The 23,566-nt window shown below is 32.2% G+C and overlaps 3 protein-coding genes and 1 long non-coding RNA gene across 5 annotated transcripts; 3 read left to right on the top strand and 1 right to left on the bottom strand.

The window, feature by feature from the left end:
* Positions 1 to 975: 975 nt before the first annotated feature.
* On the top strand, positions 976 to 9,255 carry LOC123695990 (cytochrome P450 3A19-like). Of its 2 annotated transcripts, XM_045641961.1 has the most exons (9): positions 976 to 1,552; positions 1,674 to 1,825; positions 2,023 to 2,146; positions 2,299 to 2,417; positions 2,627 to 2,805; positions 5,941 to 6,020; positions 7,742 to 7,957; positions 8,321 to 8,572; positions 8,944 to 9,255. In XM_045641961.1, exons 1-9 carry the CDS (start codon positions 1,297 to 1,299, stop codon positions 9,105 to 9,107), a joined length of 1,542 nt encoding a protein of 513 aa, XP_045497917.1. In that variant the 5' UTR covers positions 976 to 1,296; the 3' UTR covers positions 9,108 to 9,255. The 2 variants fall into 2 exon arrangements, with proteins under 2 accessions (XP_045497917.1, XP_045497918.1); XM_045641962.1 differs by lacking the exons at positions 976 to 1,552; positions 1,674 to 1,825 and having other exon boundaries at positions 2,035 to 2,146; positions 2,286 to 2,417; positions 8,944 to 9,254.
* A 1,543-nt stretch (positions 9,256 to 10,798) lies between these two features.
* LOC123696227 (cytochrome P450 9e2-like) lies at positions 10,799 to 17,751 on the top strand. Its single transcript, XM_045642299.1, has 10 exons — positions 10,799 to 10,818; positions 13,137 to 13,402; positions 13,623 to 13,774; positions 15,315 to 15,438; positions 15,638 to 15,756; positions 16,082 to 16,260; positions 16,353 to 16,432; positions 16,535 to 16,750; positions 17,144 to 17,395; positions 17,574 to 17,751. The coding sequence occupies exons 1-10, from the start codon at positions 10,799 to 10,801 to the stop codon at positions 17,735 to 17,737; spliced, it is 1,572 nt and encodes a 523-aa protein (XP_045498255.1). The 3' UTR covers positions 17,738 to 17,751.
* On the bottom strand, positions 17,745 to 21,866 carry LOC123695991 (tRNA (cytosine(72)-C(5))-methyltransferase NSUN6). The gene is made up of 7 exons (XM_045641963.1): positions 21,365 to 21,866; positions 21,073 to 21,268; positions 20,744 to 20,900; positions 19,953 to 20,160; positions 19,393 to 19,683; positions 18,427 to 18,608; positions 17,745 to 17,890 (listed from the first exon to the last, which is right to left on the bottom strand). The coding sequence occupies exons 1-7, from the start codon at positions 21,485 to 21,487 to the stop codon at positions 17,782 to 17,784; spliced, it is 1,266 nt and encodes a 421-aa protein (XP_045497919.1). The 5' UTR covers positions 21,488 to 21,866; the 3' UTR covers positions 17,745 to 17,781.
* Positions 21,867 to 22,106: 240 nt separating this feature from the next.
* LOC123695993 lies at positions 22,107 to 22,924 on the top strand. Its single transcript, XR_006752029.1, has 2 exons — positions 22,107 to 22,415; positions 22,836 to 22,924. It is a non-coding gene; the product is annotated as an uncharacterized LOC123695993 (long non-coding RNA).
* Positions 22,925 to 23,566: the final 642 nt, after the last annotated feature.

Raw genomic sequence — 23,566 nt, 5'->3', positions numbered from 1 at the left:
TAGTTTGACTATCGATAGTTGACCTTGAAAATAAGTCAGAATATCGATAGCACTATCGATAGTATCGATATTATCGATACTATCGATACTATCGATAGCGTTAATCATGGAATACTATTGATGAACTGCAATAGTATCGATAAAATCGATAGTATTGATTGCCAATAGTTGCTATACTATCGATACTGTCGATAGTATCGATACTATTGCTACTGAATATTGCAACTACAATCGATACTATCGATAGTACTGATACTATCGATAGTTTTGAGCTATCGATAGTAGTAAATTGTGCAATAGTATTGTTCACGATTTCTTGGTATAATGGGTCAATTTAAATTAGAAGACACTAACTATGCACAAATGTACGTGGCTTATTGGATTACGAATTAACGAACTAAAAAAAATGGATTGTACAAAGCGCCAATAGATAACTTGAAAAGTATTATAACCAAACATCTAGTTCTCTATCATCCACTATAATATTATTGATAAAGCAATACTATCGAGAAAAAGGTCACTATCGATGGGACGATATTATCGATAGTATCGACACTATCGATAGTATCGATAGTTCGTTCGATATTGAGCTTCGATAGTATCGACACTATCGATAGTATCGATAGTTCGTTCGATATTGAGCTTCGATAGTATCGATGGTATTGCTTTGTATCGATAGTATTTACGCTTATAGGACTATCGATACTATCGATAGTATCGACACTATCGATAGTATCGATAGTGCTATCGATACTATTGCTTTTCCCCAACTATCGATAGTTAATCGATAGACTATCGATAGTGGACTATCGAGCGGCAACACTACCGGCCACACTTTTTTTGTAGGTATGTCACTTCCATGTGATTCCTTATTCATTGTTCCTTATTCATTGATTTATTGACGTAAAGTATCAATGACAATGTCATTCCAATGTCATTTGCATCTTTTTTATGTGATAAGGATACAAACTATATAGGTAGCAAAATATACATTTACATTATAGTACAATGAACTATGTACGAATTGTGCATTACTTCAAGTTGATTGCAAATTAAATTTTGATTTCTCATATATAAAAAAGTACTCTGTGTTTCAGTGTTTCCAGTGTCATTGGTGTCATTTAGATATTTGTGAGGAGCAGGTTAATTCGGTTCGAATACAAATTACGCTATTTGAAATTATCTATAAACAAATATTGCGTAGTATTTTACATTATTAGGGGACTGTGTATATTTTATTTTTCAATACGATAAAATAATTTTTATTTCCGGACCAGATACGTTATTTTTTATAAAATGGAGCTTAGCACGGGCACAAAAAACCTTGTAAAATTTATAATAGAAGACTGGAAGCTTTTGCTGTTTTTAACTATTATATTTTTGTTATATTTTTACTACACTAGCACTCACGACTTTTTTGAAAAAAGAGGAATAAAATTCATGAAACCTCGTTTCTTAGTTGGTAATCTTGGAGGCAGACTTTTAGGGATGAAATCACTCCATGATTTTCAATTGGAAATCTATAACTATTTTAAAGGACAGCCATATGGTGGTAAGTTTTAATTTTGTATTAATATGCACCAATTTCATATTTTCTGTAACATCTATAAAATTAATGTTCTTTATTAAGTCTTTATAGGGCTTTTGTTTAATCTTGCATAATATTTTTTTAGGTATATTTGAAGGGAGAAGGCCGATCCTGTATCTTATTGACAGCGAAATCATTAAAGCAGTAACAATTCGCGATTTTGATCATTTCACTGATAGAAGTGGATTTAGAAGTCGAGAACCAAGATACTTAAGTAGAAGTATTTTAAACTTAAAGGTAAATTAAATTTATTTTTTAATATTGTCTCTTTTGAGTGGAAATCCACACAAAGTACAATATTATGTAAACTAATAAATACAAACATCTACAAAAGGCAAAGCTTGATTTTATTTATGTACTAATATTATTTTGTGAACACAATTTATATGACATACACGATACTGTTACTTTGTTTATTATAATATATTTTCTAGGGAGCAGAATGGAAGGCTGTCCGCAGTATTATGACACCAACATTTAGTTCATCTCGACTTAAGAACCTGATACCTCTTTTACAAACATGTGCAGACCAATTGGTTGGATTTTTAAATCAATTTGGTACTTATTTACTAAACTTTTTACTGTGATGTTTTATCAATAGTGTCAGCTAACTGTAGTATAGTATTGTCGTGAATATTTATAAAATTTGCTTTTTAAACTGTACATACTTAACTGGTTTTAGTATCAAATGTTTTAGTACAATGTTACAGATAAAAAAGATATTGAGATGAAAGATATAATGGGTCACTTTACATTGGAAGTAATTGGTGCCTCTGCTTTTGGTATCAGATCAGATGCTCTTACTGATGAAAATGCAAAATTTGTAAAGGTATGTCTCCACAATATATGATTGTGAATCCCATAACCATATAAAAAAAAATTAATAATTATTAAAAATAAACTACCCTTAAATATTATACAAAGTTAACAATGATAATGTATAGTTATCATATAATGTGGTATAAAATTTCTAATATTTATTATTATTATATTTACTAGATAAAAATAATAAATTAATAAAATTGAAATTATTTACAGGTAGCAGAAAAAGTTGGTGACATGTCAATGCCCAAGAGAATGTTAATATTTTTCGTATTAATTTTTATGCCAACTTTTATAAGATTCTTTAACTTGTCATTCTTAAACCGGGAAGTTGTAGAGAAATTAAATGATATGTTGCAAGTGACTAAGGCACAACGAAGAGCGTCAAAAGAAAAGTGAGTTTGAAAATAGTTATTTTTAATAGAGTTATTTTAAACAAATCATAATTCACAATATTAGAGATACTAATTCACATAGAGTATAGAAATATAGAGGTTTAAATATTCTAAAATATCTAACTATACTTCTAGTGTATGAATAAAATGCAGAATCATCTTGTTCTCCTTTGTTCATTAGGTAATAAATATGTTATGTGTGATAGTATTATTTCCATGAAAGGCAGCAAGTACATTCTTTGTATAAATATTTATTCATATAAAAATATATACATAATACAATTATTGTACTCGTAGAAGATTATTGAGATGTTGTAGATAAAATACTATTTCTTTGGTAGATAGGTTTATCTTTGTATCTTTTATAAACTCAAACTCAAACTCAAACATTTATTTATTCAATTAGACTTCTTCGAGAAGCACTTTTGAAACGTCAATACATATTTTTATCATTTACCACCGATTCGGAAAGCAGTATCTATGGAGAAGAATCGGCAAGAAACTCCATAGTTGCTCTTTTAAATCATTTCAGTATTACAATTTAATTTTACAAAATATGTAAGTAACCGTACGTATATATTATCATAATATGCCAAAGAACTGTCCTGCGGTTCTCACGCGACAACCCTCCATGGGTTTTTATCTTCCATATATTCCTTAATGCTGTAATAGGCTCTCTGAACTAAGACGTTTTTTACATAATTCTTAAATTTAGCACTACTAAACTCTTTAATACTATGAGGAATTTTGTTGTAAAAAAGTATACCTTGACCCATAAATGAATTTTTAACTTTAGCTAACCGGTAAAATGGCATTTCAATTTTATTTCTGTTCCTTGTGCCATAACAGTGTCTATCTCCTACTCTTGTGTGTGAGTCTGCGTTTTTGTGTACATATAAAATATTATTAAATATATACTGTGATGGTACAGTGAGGATACCAGTATTCTTAAAGAGATCTCTTAGTGAGTCCCTAGCACGTAAATTATATATAGAGCGTATGGCTCTTTTCTGTAATATAAATATAGTTTCAATATCTGCAGCCCTGCCCCATAGCAGAATTCCATAGGACATAATGCTATGAAAGTAGCTAAAATAAACCAATCTAGCCGTGTCTACATCGGTGAGATGCCTTATTCTTCGAACTGTATATGCAGCTGAACTAAGCTTAGCAGCGGTGGCGGCAACATGGGCCCCCCATTGTAACTTCTCATCTAGTGTCAATCCAAGAAAAACAGTAGAATCCACAGGGTATAATACCTCCCCGTTTAAAATAATATCCCTTTTCACCTTTTTTACATTTGGAAGGATAAATTCTACACAATTTGTTTTTTTTGCATTTAATAATAAATTATTAGCAGTGAACCAATTGGATATGCGTAAAAGAGCAGAGTTTACTTCGTCAACGTTTGAGTCATGTCTATCCACATTAAATATTAATGAGGTATCATCTGCAAACAGTACTATTTCACACATATCCTGCAAATAATAAGGCAGGTCATTAATATATACCAAGAACAAAAACGGTCCTAAGATAGATCCCTGCGGAACACCTATGTTAATCGGCGCACCGCGAGATTTCTCTCCATTAACAACAACGGTTTGTACCCTGTTCTGAAGATATGAAGCTATGAGGTCCTGAGATAAACCTTTAATACCATAAAAATTTAGTTTCCGTAATAGAGTGGTATGTTCTACACAGTCAAAAGCCTTAGAAAGGTCACAGAATATCCCTAAAGCATTCTTTGAATTTTCCCATGCTTTATATATATGTGACAAAAGAGCTATTCCAGCATCAGTAGTAGAGCGCCCCTTTGTGAAACCAAACTGTTTGGCGTGCAGTAAACCATTTGATACAAAATGACTACATAATTGGTTTAAAATTAATTTCTCGAAGACTTTGCTCAAAGTTGGTAAAATGGAAATTGGCCTATAGTTATTACAGTCTTCTTGGTCACCACTTTTAAATAAAGGAATTACTTTACTTAACTTTAATAAATCAGGGAATATACCACAGTCACAACATTGATTAAATATAAACGCTAAGTGGTTGGCAATGTTTTCTATAATATTATTTACTAAATTTACAGACATTCCCCAGAGATCACATGTTTTTTTTAAGTTTAATGTTTTAAAAGTTTTAACAATTTCCTCTGCAGTCACATGTCGCAATTCAAATAATACATTACACTCAGCAACATGGTCCCTCAAGTAGGACTCCGCAAGCGCTGATGAGGAATTTAATTTTTCGGTAATACTAGCAGGGACACTACTAAAAAAGTCTTCAAAAGCAAGCGCAACATCAGCACTTTTGTCAATGACCCTACCAGCATTAACAAGTTTTATGGTACTATTTGATTGGCTTTTGCCCATTTCGCCATTAATAATTGCCCAAACCGTTTTAACTTTGTTATCAGAGTTGCGTATTTTATCTCTGACATACAAGCACTTGGCAGTGAAACAAACTTTTTTAAAAGTTTTTGAATAATTTCTAACATAACTAAGAAATGACATGTCTTTGTTATATTGCTTCATGCCATATAACTCATATAAAACGTTCCTGCATCATATAATATTGAATAATATTATTTCAATATTATATGCATGCATATAATATTGAAATAATAAACAAAATATAACAACAGTCTTTGTTCAGTGTGTATACTGTACCTATAGGGTTCATTGTTTGTGTGTTTTATGACTTTGATGATAAAATATCTTCTTGATTAGTAAATCAAATACGAATGATACCTGTGAACACGAAAACAGAATAGGTAAACAAAACAGTGTACAGACAAAATAATTGTCTAACGACCAAAGGTCATTGTGAATTTTTTATTATTGTATTGTATAATATACATTGTTATTTAAATGGGCAAATTCCGAGAAAAAACAGTCTTGATACTATAATTACTATTTATATTTTTTGCACCGTCATTCAATCCCTCAAAACAAGATTATGATTCACAACAATATTCTATTAAAATATATCTGTTGGTTTTTAAGAATAATATTTTGAAGACATTTACTGTAATAATAATTATCCACAGGTAACTTTTTAATGTCTTTTAATATTTTTTTAACAGTGGATAGGATACACTTTACTATAGAAAAACTTATTTTTATATTTTTGTAGGCACAATGACTTCCTACAACTTTTGATGGATGCAGCGGAAAAGGAAAAAGAACAGTTAGGGAATAATCACTCAGAAATGCGTGAGTATAATAAATATTATTTAATTATTTTAAAAATCGAATTACCTCTTTGAACAGGGAAACAGCAAATTAACCGAATTTGCAGTTTTCTTTTTGTTTTTTAGAGAACTTGTGTAAACTATATTTTATAAGACGAGTATAATATACACAATGCATGGAGGCTCGTATTACGAGGAAATAGTTGCGTAAATTAACAAGTTTCTAGAGTAGGTATCTAGATAAAGCACTTCATACGAAAACTCACTTGTCACCTACTTGATTATGTCTGTATTTGCAATGGCGTAGTTTGATTTGCGGGGCCCACATAAAATTTGGTTGGCCGAAATATCCAAATACCTATGTATTGAATAGGTTAAATAACATATACACACGCTAGGGGGCTCCGTATCTATACTAATATTATAAAGCTGAAGAGTTTGTTTGTTTGTTTGTTTGAACGCGCTAATCTCGGGAACTACTGGTCCGATTTGAAAAATTCTTTCGGTGTTAGATAGCCCATTTATCGAAGAAGGTATACATATATCATCACGCTACGACCAACAGGGGTGGAGCCACGGGGGTGAAACCGCGCGGAGCAGCTAGTATCTGATATCGCTGATACAGCATATTACTACGGCCCTGTTTGAATGTTGCAATAATAATAATAAAATATTAAGATGTAATATCGCACGTCCGTAGTAATTCAATTAATCAAATGATAAATATAAGCATTATCGTGCGAAATTGTCCTACGACAACATTCTATCGTCGAATATTTTGCTGGCAGCTACTAACATTATGAAAAAGAAAAAGACATCTTAGCACTCCTCCACCCGACAATTTTTGAAATGTAATTAGTAGTGCTTGGGCATGTGCACTACCAGCTGAGTGGTTCTTATCACTCAGAATCCTACTAATATTATAAACTAGATTTACGCCCGCGACTTCGGCGGCGTTTTTAATGAATAACCACATATGGATGTTTATTATTTCACGTAAAAACTGCTGAACCGATTACAATGAAATTTGGCATGTAGGTAGCTGAAGACCAAGAATAAGAAATAGGCTTTTTATCCCGGAAATCCCAAGGGAGCGGGAACTATGCGGGTTTTTCTTTGAAAACGCAGGCGAAGCTGCGGGCGGAAATCTAGTTCATAATGTTGCCGATCCTTTATGTTCATAGAGGATTCGTCTAAACCTAGTTACCTAGTTTAAAATCTAAGGCAATTACGATTCACCTCAACAAACTTAAATTGAGACTTCACTAATTGTAATCGCATTTAAGCTTGGAGTCATTTGAATTTTTGCGCAATAAAAATTAAATAATTAGATATCACACAGCAATATTATCGCCATGTCAACAATATAAAACTTTTACACTGTATCTTGTAATTAATTTAATGAATATCTTTGCTAATTTCTGTAGTAAAGTGAAAATAATGCGTGAAATATTTGAATAGATATTAGCTTCTTAAAAATAATTTAATTACGTTAACAAACTCGCTTACAATAGTGATATGGTATATTTGTTAGGATAATTATCGTAACAAATATACAACATATACATAACAATAGATATGGTATATACCATATCTATTGGTATCTAAATACTCTTTTGGTTTGACCATAATGCCGAAAAAGATTTTATTATCAACCAACTAATTGAAATTAACTTTTATATTATTTATGTATTTGATTATAATGTGAATAAACCCTAAAATCGTAATATATACCTATTTCAGATTTAGATGACGGCACAGTCGACGCCCAAAGTATAATATTCCTTGTAGCTGGTTTCGAAACTTCTAGTACATTGCTATCGTTTGCGGCGCACGTGCTCGCCACGAAACCTGACCTTCAGGATAAGCTCAGAGAACACGTGATTAGCGTTACTGAAGGAAAGGAAATGAATTATGATCTTCTTACACAACTCGACTATTTGGAAGGTTTTCTGCTGGGTAATTATCTTCGTTATCTATATATATCCTATATATTATGTAGGAGTATAATACCACAGAGAGCATTGCCTTTATATCACGTGAAATTATATTTTATACACGCGTTGATCTGTATAAAATACTAATAAACGTTATTTAATTTATCTCTCATTACTTTACTTCTTCTTTTGCGCAGTTGGATAGTTGCCGAAATTGGCAGATTGGCAAAAATAATTGGTCGATTGTGATCCCACAATGTTGATCAATTAACTTACAATGTTGATTAATTAACTTATTTTTTAATCTTAGCAACATTGTTCTTCTTTCTCTAGCGGTCTAGACTGAAATTGGCTTTATCGAAAAATATATTTTTTCTAATTTCAGAAACATTACGCATGTACCCTCCCGCGTCAAGGATAGACAGAGTGGTCACAAAGCCATACGTTCTACCAGGAACATCTATTAAGTTAAACGTAGGGCAAGCAGTCGCTATACCAATATATGGAATACACATGGACCCGAATATTTACCCGGAACCCCACGAGTTCAGACCTGAGCGGTTCATGAAAGACGAGAAGAAGGATAGACCCTCGCATTTGTTCCTGGCGTTCGGCGCTGGACCCAGGAATTGTATTGGTGAGTCATTGAGCGTGCTTTTCTGATGGTCTCTATAGCGTATCTGTCATTAAAAAAATGACGTAGAGAAATATAATTATATCGCAATGGTTCAAAAAAACTTATTAAGGGACAAAGGTAAAGGAAGAATCATGCCCTTATTTCATTTTGACTTCACGTAAATTGACAAAAGCGTTGGGGTAATCGGAATCGTAAAATAAAGTTATCTGAAAGCTCAAACAATAATTAATAGTGTTTCTAATATTGATACGGCATTTTAAATAAAAAAATCTAATGTTCAACGTTTTTGACCCCCAGTTAAACGATTCTTATTTATTGATAAATCTCCAGTAAAATGGAACAAATGAAGACAATCTCAAATTATATTTCAGGGCTTCGCTTCGCAATGATCTCCGCAAAGTTGGCAATGGTAGCTGTGTTGAAAAACTTCAGATTTAAAACGTGTCCTAAAACACAGGATCCGGTGCAATTCGACAAACGTGCTTTTCTGCTGAAGGCTAGTCAGGGAATATATGTTAATGTGGAAAAGATATAAATTTTCAAGTGTAGTTGAATATACAAATTGTTTATTATTATTTAAATTTACGGGTGTATGTTTTAATTTATAAGATAATGTTTAATTGTAGGTCTAGTTATATTATTTTGTAATGAAATTATCATCAATGTTCATTGTATGTGTGTATAATATACACACCGGCACAATTAGCGGAACAGAAAAAAAAGTGAGACTATGAGATAATAACGCATATATTTAACGAAAATGTAATTAGACACAAAATAACAAGTTGATTAACATCTTTTAACAACGACTTTGAAAAGTCTTCGTTATTTTTTATTGAAAAATAAAGAAGTTTGAAATAAGTGAAATTTTTAGATGATTAAAAATTATTAAAAAAAGTAAGCATTAAATGATTTGACAATAAAATTAAAGTAAAATTAATAACGAGTGTTTCCCCCTCTTGCTCTAATTACGGTTTCCATTCGTCTGGGCATGCTACAGATTATGTTATCGATGACTTCTTGAGGCAACCGCTCTCACTCCTCCAGTAATGCGTTTCCAAGTTCATTCAGATTGTTGGGGGGTGGCATTCTGGATTTAACCCTTCTTTTTAGCAAGTCCCAGACATGCTTTATCGGATTCATATCGGGGGAATTTGCTGGCCACTGCATCACCGGTATACCTACGTGGCTCAGATATGCCTGTACCGATTGTGCACTATGAGCACGAGCATTATCTTGCATTAGAATAAAGTCGTCACCAATAAATGGGGCAAATGGTACAACATGTTCTTCTTAAATGTCTCTGATGTATTTATCTGCTGTCATGGTCCCTCCTGTGACTATCACTAACTCCGTGCGAGCTCTCAAACATATCCCTACCCAAACCATAATCGAGCCGCCACCATAAGCCACTGTGTGTTCAAAATAATTAGACTATATTTGGCGTTCTATTCTGTGTCTCCATATTTGCTGTCTCCCATTGATCTGTTTTAAAAGAACTCTGCACTCATCAGTAAAGAGAACCTGCTGCCATTCGTTCAAATCCCAGACGATGTTCTCGCGTATAGGTTTCTGTTCCGCTAATTGTGCCGGTGTGTGTATATTTTGCTATGCTCTTGCCTTTTTAAAATATTGAATAACTCGAATCGCAATGAATAGCACGCAAATTAATGGAAATCATGTACCAGTAACAAATTAGATATAAAATTATAGAATAATTATTATTTATTATACTATAAGCGAAAGGAAGACAATATAAATTTATAAAGAATAGAAGAAGGGAAGACATTTTGACATTTGAAAAAATATTTAAACCGAATATACTTATTATGCTGTATCTCATGTCAGCCAACAAAAGTTTCTAATTAAAAAAAAATGAATGTAATAATCTATTCTGTGATCTAAAAAGAACAAATAAGTAGAGTAATACCACATTTATGACGGTCTCTATCGAAATCTCTTTAAAAAAATTCAAAATAATATCTAGTATATTTTAGCATAAACCCTATAAAATTTGGGCGATATCCTTTTTTTGTTTGTTTCAAGACATTACAATAAAATATGTAATTAGTTGATAAACATGTTTTATTTGAAATCATTAATTTAATTTACATTTAAAGTGTTAATTTAATAAGACTATCATGAATATTTTAACTCTACACGTTTATGATATCATTAACTTGGGTAATTGAATAATTTCTTATTTAAATAACTGGCTTTTAAGCGATGTCAAAAAAGAGAAAGTTGTATGTTCAACTCTTTTATTTGAGTTTAAGCTCATCCATAGTTTTATTTTTATCAATGTATTACAAGAATGAGATTTGTAAAGTTGAAACAATATTATGATACCAAGTGGAAATATAATAAAGCATTGTGATAATAATCATATTAAGAGATTTTAATGACTCGTCAATAAGTTGATTTCAACTTTAGTTGTAAATAGGCCATCCTGCTTGCCAAATGTTTTAAAAAATAATTATTTACTCTTTACAGTTAATGCAATTAGTATCCTACTTACTTGAAAGACAGATTTTTATTACATTTCTATAGGTACCACACATTTTTTATATACTGAATTTTATGTAATACTCAAAGGTATTGGTTAAAATTTGATTTTAACAAATGTTTGCCGAATAGTTATATTTATAAATACAAAAAAACAACAATGAACTAATTCAGTACTCTTAAATTTAATAGTTTATGTGACGATTTACGTTACGTAGAGTCAACATTTTACATAGCATTTTATTAGGTAAAAGGTGTTTAGGTGTTAAGTCATCGAATATTTGTATATTTTTGATAATAATAAATTTGTATAAGAAAAGGTAAACTGTTTTATTTTGATTGGAACCCATAATGTCGTTTCGCCTAAACTTATGTTATCTCTCTGCAAAAAATGATAGTGTTGGATATTTAATTTTCTTTCTAATTTAACACATTCCCAAATTATCGGGTATTCGAAATTTATCCTACAAGGTACCTACCTTACCTACTTTTTTAAGATTGCTTAACTGTGTGACTAGTGAGAAATAATAAAATGCACAGAAATCACAGATTACATTAATCAATTTCAGATTACGTATACAACAATATTTAAAAGCTAAAAATATGTACATATTATCAAAATCACAATCTTTTTGAACTTTGAATGAAAAGTGATAAAGGTCAATCAATCATTTTAATATGTATTACATTTAGAAAAAACACTAAGTACATACAAATTACAATGTGTATACATTTTTTCTATTCTTTATAAATTTATATTTATAAATTTGTATAATGTGTATACAACCTTTCCTTCTACTCGAAAACCAAGCTATCCAAAACAGAATGGAAACCGAAGGACTTTATATTTTATAACACCTACCTATATAGTGAAATGATTGCCTTTTATATTTCTTTTTATATATTTAAGGGGTTTTCCGATACAAATATGTTATTTGCCGTTGTTTCCTGCTTATATTTGTAGATAATAGTTTAGTAATAGTAATCTGTGGTGATATAATGTAGTACGGAACCTTTGCGTGATTCCAACTATCACTTATCCTCATGAGTCATGACAATTTGTTAATTTTTGTGGCATGATACTTTCTAATAGGCCGATGAAAAAATTTATTAAAAAATGGTTTATCTTTGTTGGAATATGTTGAGTTAGGTTAGGTTAGGTTTATATTATTTTAAGGTCCAACAATTTTTTTCCACATTCAATTTTTCTGTACCTACTTATTAACTGTTTGCCTTACTACTACTAATTAATGGCCTTGATTAATCAAATTTTATCGCTTAAAAATTGATAATGTTCCTAATCGCTTCGTTTTTAATACCTACCCACGTTATGGATATATGTGCGAATATAGTACCTAAACGATTCATCTCTCAATGTTATTAATTAAAAATATACAAAATAATGATTAATAAGATTTTCTCAGATTTTCATACCAAGTTTCAAGTACCTACATAATTTCGATTTAAGTAATTTTAATTTTCTTATAAACCTTTTCTTAAGCCTATAATCTATAGAATATAATATTAGTATTTATCAGAAGGAACGTCTAATAAAGAGTCTTGCTAATAACTACGTATATAATACATTCTAGTGGTCCGCCCCGGCTTCGCCCGTGGTAAATATTTCGCAATAAAAGGTAGCCTATGTCCTTTCTAGGGTATCAAAATATCTCCATACCAAATTTCATGCAAATTGGTCCAGTAAATTAGGCGTGATTGAGACAGAGTTACTTTCGTATTTATAATATTACTATGGATTATTAAAAATGACAATCATTCTAATATATTATTCAATACAATTTATGACATTTTATTACTAGCTGAAACATTTGAAGCTAAGAAAAATACCCATTTTTTAAATAGATACTGTCCTCATTATCGCACTGATTTACCATTAAATTCTAGATAAGTATATTGAGATAAGATATAATCTATTTACCAAAAAGAAAAATTACAATTCAATAGTAAAAATTAAGTCGGTAAAAGACGTTCTTTCGTGAAGTTATTTAGCACAAGAAAAAACACATTAATTATTATTAAAAAATAAAATTTAAAACAGGACAATCGAAATGGAGTCCGGAAATTTTGTACAACAATTTGGAACTATTATTTTGGAGTATTGGAAATTAACGTTACCTTTGACAATTTTATTTATTTTGTATTACCATTTTACGAGAACTTTTAATTTTTTTAAAAAACGTGGTATCGATTATCTTGAGCCTACAGTTGTTATTGGTAACATGGGTGCGAATATACTAGGCAAACAAGCATTTCATGATTTTCAAAGAGAGATATATAACCGATTCAAAAAGAACGGATATGGCGGTAAGTTTTACGAATCTATTTAATAATTTAAAATCTAGCTTATATTATGAAAAGTGTAACTTAATGATTCACAACACATAAATTAAGTACAAAATTTACAAAAACATAAAACAATATAAAAATCGGATTTCTTTCAGCTTTTAATATTAATTAATAATATGTCAATTATTGTCAGCGTATTTTTTACTTACAATAATTAAAATATATCTAACATTTACAGGAGTCTTCTTGGGAAGGCAGCCCGTTCTGTACATAACGAATCCAGAACTCATTAAAGCAGTTACTATTCGGGATTTTGAACATTTTATAGATCGATACTCTTTACCGAGCAACGAACCTTTATATTTTAAACGAAACCTTCTGAACCTAAAGGTGTGTATGAAGTATGTTTAATAAGTACATAATATGAATTAATATAGGTACATCCAGTGTCGTTAATCGAAGATTATATAAAATCATCCAGTTTTATAATGATTTATATAATGATCTGATCATGCCTTTACGAAGTCGTTGATCATCTAAATATGCCTAGTAAAATTTTAGCAAATAATTGATAACCACCTGTTAATCGCACAAAATGATAATAATAATCCGTTGCGTCATAATAACTATTTTATATATCTAGGTATTCTACTTACCATTAAAAAGTCTGGCACCTAGAAATGTTCTATTTTAAACTATATTTGAACGTGGTAGCTGACTTTTATGGATTTGCGAATACTAGTATCTATCAGACACATAGTTTTAATCTTGGTTTGGTAATTCATATACCTAGGCGATACTGCCATCACGGAAAAATAATCTAGGTGCCTACTAGAAAAAATAAGTATGTAGGTATGTAGTGGGGGTCTAATATCTATATAAAAGACATCTAACAATAATAACAATAAGCTTAAAATATGGGTGCTCTTATCGACAGCAATCAATCAATTATTATTTGAATTCTCATGACGAAATGAGCGAAATCTGAATCTCATAATTATGATATTTTATGCTCAAAACATCTCGATTTTAGCAAAAGATAAGATAGATAGCAAGAGAACTGAAAGGAATAGATAAAACCGGCCAAGTGCAAGTCGTACTCCGCGCACCGAGGGCTCCGGACATAACTGTTTATTGTTTCCAAAATATGTTTTACTAAATTTCCGCCCGCGGCTTCGCCCGCGTTTGCAAAGGAAAACCCGCATAGTTCCCGTTCCCGTGAGATTTCCGGGATAAAAACTATCCTATGTGTTAATCCAAGTTACCCTCTATATGTGTGCTAAATTTCATTGTAATCGGTTCAGTAGTTTTTACGTGAAAGAGTAACAAACATCCATACATCCAACTTTCGCCTTTATAATATATATTAGACTAGCGGTCCGCCCCGGCTTCGCCCGTGGTACATATTAACGTTTTCTCTACATAAGAACCATCCTCGTACTTCAAGGAATATAATAAAAAAAGAATTATCGAAATCGGTTCAGCCGTTCTCGAGTTATGGAATTACAACGAAAAGTGGCATTGATTTTTATATATTAAGATATTAGATAGCTTGACCGCAACCGCTGTACCGCGCCCTAGGTATGTGCGGTGAGGCGGGGACCGGGTAAGGAAGAGCACGAGTTAGAAGTTAAAAAGAAACGGAACGGTCGGTACTCTCACTGTATCTGTGCTATAAGACGTTGCTTTTTACCAAACTTGAAGACTCTGTGTTTACGGGATGTAACCCTACCTACCTAAAACTTACAGTTTTGATTCCCTTTCGAATGGCGATACAATAATGACTGTAAATGTTAAATTATCTATTAATGGAAGTACCTCATTAATAACCCATTGACCACCGAGCGTCCCGATCGGGCCACGACACAATAGATTTTCTATTGTGTCTGTGATTCCGGGGGCTGAGAGCTTTGAATTTTGTGCATTGCAGTCTGGTGAATGGAAAGGAGTCCGAAGCATTATAACTCCATCGTTCAGTTCGTTACGACTTAAACATATGCTACACCTTATAGAAAATTGTTCAGAGCAAATGGTTGGGCTTTTAAATCAATTTGGTAATTAATTATTTATCTACTTCTGTTCCAAGTAATAAGAAGAAAATAAATTAATGTAGCTAATAATACAATTAAACGCATATTTAGTTAATTTGAAACATCAAAATATTTAATAACAATATTTTTCTGAGATTAATCTGAATAAAAAAAAATTGGTATTACTGTTTTTTATTAAAGCTAAATTGGTTGTTATTTATAGGTAACACTGAAATCGAAATGAAGGAAACCATGGGAAGGTTCACATTAGAAGTTATCGGTGCATGCGCGTTTGGAATTAAATCCGACTCGTTGACTGATGAAAATGCACGTTTTGTCAAGGTTTGTTCATAAGTATTTTCCATGGTTCTATTATATAGGAGTTGGGCCAGCTTGCACCGGGGAAGATATAACACCTCACAGAAGATCGGCGTAAGGCTTCGATCGGTGAGAGAGGAAGCCAATGGCCCATGTCCTTTTCCTTACTCTTCTCAGTCCTTTCCTTAATTCCTTTTGTCAATCTCTTCTTAATCCCCTTCCCATTAACGTCGGCAATTTATTTGTAGGGTCTGCAAACGAGCTTACGCTCATCAGGCGCCACACAAGCTCCTTTGCCGACGATGACATAAAAAATAGTCAAGATATTAATACGGTTAAAACTTCTCAGGTTGCAGAAAAATACGATCACCTTCCATGGCCAAAGAGAATAGGAATATTTTTCATCCTTATGTTTATACCTGAAGCACTCAGATTCATAAACATATCATTCTTACACCACGAAACTATCGAAGAACTTGTGAAAATGTTGAAAAAAACGAAAGCGGAAAGAAAATTGTCCAAAACGAAGTATGTAGGTTAAAATATAATTTTTATATTATACCCATATTTCATAGCCAGCAAAATATAGATATTATTTTAACACGAATGTCTGTTTTTAGACACAATGACTTCTTACAATTGCTCCTTGATGCTGCAGAAAAAGAAAGGGAAGAAGTAGGCAACACACAGTCGCAAATACGTAAGTATTCTTTAATGAAAATTATTATCCAGGGTCGATAAATCTTTTCAATAAAATATAACATTTTCTAAGAGATTCCTCTAAATATCATAATCATTTTAGATTTGGACGAAGACACAATCGACGCTCAAAGCTTGTTATTCTTTATTGCTGGCTATGAAACATCCAGTACATTACTGTCCTGTGCTATTTTCTTAATGGCCGTCAACCCAGAGTTTCAAGACAAACTCCGCGCCCATGTGGTAGAGATAACTAAAGATAAGGAAATCACTTACGATGTTCTCTCGCAGCTGGATTATCTTGAAGCATTCTTATTAGGTAAGCTAATGCATCGTATATATATCGTAGCGATTGTATCGTATTATCTATGTTTATACATGTACGATTTTTTTTATTTTCCTCAGTGATAAGAATATGACTAATATATATCAGTCATATTAGTCATATTCTTATAGTCATTGAGGAAAAATAAAAAAAATGGTAAGTAATAAAACTGTATATTTCCTTGCTCACACCGATTTTCTAAATGATTTCACGGAATATAGGTGATTAATGGTGCGATGTAAAAAAATGATGCACAATGCACATAGGAAGCTGCATTTTCTAGCTTGTGAAATAATTGTATGGATGTTCTTTACATTAAATAACTTTGAAAGCTAGACTTTAGTCGAATTTTTACCAGACTAAAAGTATCTAAATATATTTTCTCAGAAACCTTACGAATGTACCCACCAATTGCAAGGATAGACAGAGTCTGTACAAAACCCTATACTTTACCGGGGACATCTGTTAAGATAAATGTGGGTGAAATGATAGCTGTACCACTGTATGGAGTACATATGGACCCAGACCACTATCCTGACCCTGAAGAATTTAAGCCCGAAAGGTTTATACGTGATGGAAAGCTGGAAAAGCCCTCGCATTTGTTCTTAGCCTTTGGGGCCGGACCTAGGAACTGTATCGGTAAGTTATCTTTTCCATTTCGGCAGAATATAATATAAAATTAAATTAAGTACATCGGGATAATAGTTAGATTGCTCTTTATCTAGGTATCCTCAGTAAATTTCAATACACTACGAAAACACGAATGCCAAAGGGATTTTTAAAAATGGCCGTTAAATTGATGTAAATTTTTTTTCAGGATTACGTTTTGCAATGGTTTCCGCGAAACATGCCATGGTAACTGTTTTGAAGAACTTCAAATTTTCAACGTGTTCTAAGACTGAATATCCCATTCGAATTGAAGAAACGGCACCGTTCTTTAAAGCTAAAGCGGGACTTTGGGTTAAAGTTGAAAAACTTTAAATTTTGCACATAATATGTATATTAATTACCTTTACAATTTTACATCATTCGATTTTTGTAAAAGCCGCTATGAAGAAACCAATTGAATTTCTGTATATATCGTCGACCGGTCTTAACGGATCTTCTTCAGGACCAAATCGTTGCACCATTAGCCTTCGAACAAGAGTTCAGTTTTATTTTCTTATATTATATTTTTATATGGATGTGAAATTTACTTATGTTTTATATTAGTTGTTTTGATAGTAAGTATGATTGTATAGAACCAATTCAAAACTAGGTCCATAATGGTAAAAGAATGTGAATTCTTGAAAAGTCAATTATTGATAAAATTAAATTATTTTAAAAACTAAACAATTATTTTATTTTATTTATATATTGCACAATGGTAAAAATCCAAGATGGACGCAACGTGTTTTAGTAATATAATCGATCACGCTTTTGACATAGAACCAGTTACCCTGAAGTCTGATAAGGATTATAATAATAAGCAGTAAAGCTACTTAACGCATATTATACCATAATCTAATATGAAAATACTAATAAAATCTAGCTGACCTTCGCAACTTCGTCTGCTCTCTATGGAATTTCCTTCTTAAACCTACGTGTGTTCTCCACTAATTTTTTTATGTATAAAATTTTCATCCATATTTTTATTCATAGATTTTTATAAAAACTTCCATTAGGTTTACCTTTCATTATCGTTTAGACCACAATCTGGTAATCCAGGGCCACCGCACAGTGGATCTGCTGGCACTAACCGCAAGCATGGAAACTTGTCTAGAGCCCATTTCACCATTTCCTCATTTTCTTCTAATGTCACTGTACATGTACTGTATACTAATTTTCCGCCAGATTTTAAAACTTTGACCGCCTGAAAATATTTATTATTTATGGCTGAGAACTTGAGAAGTGATTGAAAGTGTAACTGAAGGAAAAATCAAGTTAATGTATAATTTTGGTCTTGTGAATTCACAAAGAAATTATATTTGAAGGAACATGAGAAATTGATATAAAAAAAGTTTTATTAACATGATAGCAATTTTTGAATTTTTCATGATGCATATGATATAGCTTTCCGTCCGTTCGGCCTTATTGTCTTCTACAACTTATCAAATTAAAATCATTAAAAAAAAACCGCATCAAAATCTGTAGTTGCGCTTTTTTTAAAGATCGAATCGTACGGACAGACAGACAGCGGGCAACAACTTTGTTTTATTCTATAAACACTACTAATGAGATTGCATAGATATACTGCTTCATAATACTATATCTGCATTTGCAAGTGCAAATATTGATCAGAGATATGCAAGTCTTGATAATGCGCCAAGGTTTTTATGTACCAAGTTTTATTAACAAGGAAAATATATTATGTGTAATAATCAAGTGATAAGAAATCACTTGCAGCGATGCAATTAACTTTTACGTATTTTGTGATATTTGATTGCTAGTAAACATCAGTTTTATATTACACATTTGTAAAATAGATAAATTTAAAACAATCTAAGAAATAACCCTTGCAGGAAATTATAAATACCTATGTTGTGTCCACATTGAAGATTAGCTCACTTCATAAATAGTTTGAGTAGTTCATGAAATGGTCCATTCAATGAAAAAATCTAACATATGGCCACAAGATACATAAACCGTAAACTTACCGCTGCTAGCAACTTCCTTTGTATAAATTTGTAAGACTGCAACATTTTTGGTGTCATATTATTGATTAATCTAGGTCGTTGACCCAGCCCACTACAAGGAGCATCTAACAGAACTTTGTCAAAAGTATTGGCGGGAAATGGAGGCCCTTCTCTATCTTCACTTGCAGTTTCTGAATAACAATGTCTAGAGTCAAATGTGAATGCATTTACGCATGTAACACCTTGAATCTCACAGTTTTGTTTTATGAGATCTACCTTTTTCTCTGTCTTATCAATTGCTGTGATTATTGCCTGGAAATTATAATAAATGTTACTTAATTAACACAAACACACAAACGAAATGGTAAACTGTAAATTGATGTCTTTGAATATTCACTAATAGCAATAACATAATTTTTATTAGTTGTTAGTTTTAAATAGTTGTGCCATTTCATGTGCAGGCAAACTACATTGTCAAGTATCATCAAAATACATTGTATTTTGCACGAAAGAGAAATCAACACACATCCATATATTTTACAAACATTTGTTTCAATCAAGGATAATAAAGACCTACCCACCTTATCATCAGACATTTCAGCTAAATGCGTTGTTTTATTGCCTGGAGCCGCACACATGTCTAGTATGCGCTCATTGGGCTTCGCATTTACAACCCACCCGCAGACAATCGACGGCAGGTTTTGTAAGAGTACCTGTCCTTGTGGAAACAGTGATTCATTTATAACAGGCAACTTGGATGCGGGGAGTAACGTTTGTATACCGATACCACTGGAAATAAGATGATAAAATGTTAAAATATTTATTAAAGTTGTAGAATAATCCTTTTTATATTATGTGATGAAGCAGATTCTTTGAGATAAGTTATAGAAAAATATAATACACTAGCTGTGCTCCGTGGTTTTACCGGCAGTGCTCTGAATTTTCGAAAATTTGAAAAGGCTGTTCTGTTCCTCTTTAAAAATAAAGGAATGTTTCCTTTAAGTAAGATTCAGTATGCAAGTATTTTCCTAGGGGGCCCATAAAAATGTCATCTGTATTTATTCAACTGTTATTGAGTGAACAACTATACTATCTGGAAGCATGCTTTGGTTTATATCTATAACTAGCTGCTCCACGCGGTTTCACCCCCGTGGCTCCACTCCTGTTGGCCGTAGCGTGATGATATATAGCCTATAGCCTTCCTCGATAAATGAGCTATCTAACACAGAAAGAATTTTTCAAATAGGACCAGTAGTTCCCGAGATTAACGCGTTCAAACAAACAAACTCTTCAGCTTTATAATATTAGTATAGATTTTATATTATTTGAAATATTTTTTTTTAACTTTTTAACAGCTTATAGAGGTACATGCCTAGGTTGGATACCTTCATCAAAGAGATCACGGCGCAGTTTTTTAAGGTACCCAGTGCCAACATATTCCTTCTTGCCATTGTAATCTATTTTTAAACCCCTTTTGCATTTTCCATCAAGATCTGCATAAATATCCACAAGATCATTGAGCTGACAACCTGTAATTGAAAATAAAAGTTTTCTAAGTTTGTCTGTTACCTATTTAAAAATGGATAATAATAAAATTGTACAATAATGCAAATAATGCAAGTTATAAAAAAAATGATAGCTTTAAAATTTAAGATTCCTCTGAATAAGTCCTTTGAAAAATGAAGGGTTTTTAAAACTCACTTGTTTGTAATCCAAGTACTCCGGGAGCAAAAACGTGAGAACCTCTTAAGACCGCAGCTCCACATGATGCATCCACCATCACTTTAGAATTATCTTGCTTAACAACTACATTGTCTGACCAAGGCTTCACTATTAAACAATCGCTTTTTAAAAAGTTATATTCAGGTAAAGTAGATGTGCTCAATTCTTCACTTTGCTGAAACATTATTTCAATAAAATTTTATAAAGTATTGATTCACTAAATAATTATTATTATTAATGATTAGTGAAATTCATTTAATTCCATACTCACGTTAACAAATATACTTTGTAGATTTTGAATATCGAAAACTTTAAGTTTGTTTACGCGAAAGCACGTATGATTTGGAGTTTTTTCAAGCCAATTCTGAATTGAATTGAGCAGCTTCATTACCATGTTGTATTTATTTCAAAATTGAAATCTATTGAAGTGAGGATCTATAGAAGTCTTTAGAATTTAGGATAAAAAACGACGTGTGGCACTCGGGGTCTGCCGCGGTAAAGCTATTTGCATGCTAATATTACTTGCTCTGTGATGCTAATTAGTAATTGCTATGCCTTCAGGCTTCAACTCCTTCAAGCCACACCTCCGCCCGTCGGAGTGGGGAGTGTGAGGTTTTTTTCGTTACGGAATTTCTTGATTCGGTCCCCGCGCTCAAGGCCCGCGATAGAAGCTATGCAATAGCTTAAAATAATTTATTAAGCTCGAACCACAAGGATCGAACATTCAGAAGACGAAAATTTGTCAGAAGTTCTGAAAAGTGTAAACAATTAACCACACAGTCCTATATATACATTATACTCTTTGCACACAGTGCACACCTGAGGTGCACACACATGGATGCACAGCATGGATGTGACATGTGTGATGTGACACTTTGCAACTGTCAAAACTACCTGTAGGCACTGTGGTAGGCACAGATTATATACCACAGAATTTTAAACTTTTTAGACACTAGCCGTAGACAGAGTAACTAATAGACCCAATGACGATACCTTTCTCACTTACTCAAGAAAGAGAGCGAAAATACCATAACAAATGCATAAGACAAAGACACAAATACCCAATTTTTTGTCCCTTAGTGTGTAACCTGTTTTTCAAGATCCGCAACTTGAGTTGCGAAACAAACTTTGACAGTTCGTGCCTTCATCGTGCTTGGTGTTCGAATTTTGGATATTATTTAGTAAAAAATCGATAGGAGTACATTGAAAAGACGGTGAAATTATCTTAATATAGACATCGAAGTAAATAGAATGGTGCGTTGTCGTGTTATTGCATGTATAAGCGATAGTGAGAAGAAAATTGCCGGTGTGTCTTTTCACGCGTAAGTACGACTTTATTGTCCTTATTTATAGTTTCTCAGTGATGATTATTTATACTTTAGCCTAAAGTAACAACAAGTCGCGTTAAAACAAGGAAAATATTAGCGTAATATCGATTTTTACATTCAATAACCTATAAACATCAACAAGTAAGTGTTGCCAGTGTCGGGAAAAATAATACCCCGATCATCAATAAAAAAATATTGATTTGACAATATGGCGAAACTCGAAAGTAAATGAATATGAAATCCCATAATAACCCAGTGTTTCGGGAAGACTTCGGCATCGAAAACATATTTTAATTTATTATTTCTCATAGTAATAATTGTGATTGACATAAAATTACACTTATAATTTTAGAGAACCTGAACTACCTGCGAGCATTAATTATTATTAACCTATGTTTATCGATTTGTTTCCAGATGATCCAGACCTACGTAATTAATGGATTGAAGTGGTAGAAAAGATTGGATTCTCACAAAATATTGTAAAATATGAACAAGCCAATGAAGTAAGAAATGTGTTTCGTCATCAATAATCAATCTGCTTATATTTTTTGTATCTACTAAATTGACTATAAAGACAAAAGAAAAATCTCATAACTGGTTTTATTTAATTGCTCCTAAAAATATTTACCCTTTCCAAAACATCCGGGAGCTCGGATACTGTGGCAACATTCAACTTATACATTGACAAACTATCTTTGTCTCAGTCGCGGTTACAGAGTACCTTTGTCTATTAGTTTCTCAGTCTACGACACTAGCGTTATTAGCAAAACTACAGATTACTAAATATGTGTAGACATAGACACAGACAGACATATTTTCTAACTTTCGACCTACGTCGAAATTCAGAACTCACTGTCGGATCTATAAATGTCTTCTTGTAAATTATTTGCCCGCATCAAATCGGTCGAATCTGGCAGGCCCCTTAATGAGCGAGGTTTCATAGTAGAATTCTAAAATTCGTTTCCCTCATGCACTGCAGTATCGGAATAAAATAAGAGAATCAGCTAAACGATAGCATGCAATAATAACTACCTTTACAATAACATGATAATAACGATTTAATTGGGGATTCTAAATACTTTTATTCTCGTGGGATACGAGACGAAGTATTTAAAGGTACCGACAACATGTCGTGAAAGTGGGCA

Source organism: Colias croceus, chromosome 12 (assembly GCF_905220415.1).
Source record: "Colias croceus chromosome 12, ilColCroc2.1".
NCBI lineage: Eukaryota > Metazoa > Arthropoda > Insecta > Lepidoptera > Pieridae > Colias > Colias croceus.
This window is presented reverse-complemented; position numbering and strand designations above follow the sequence as displayed.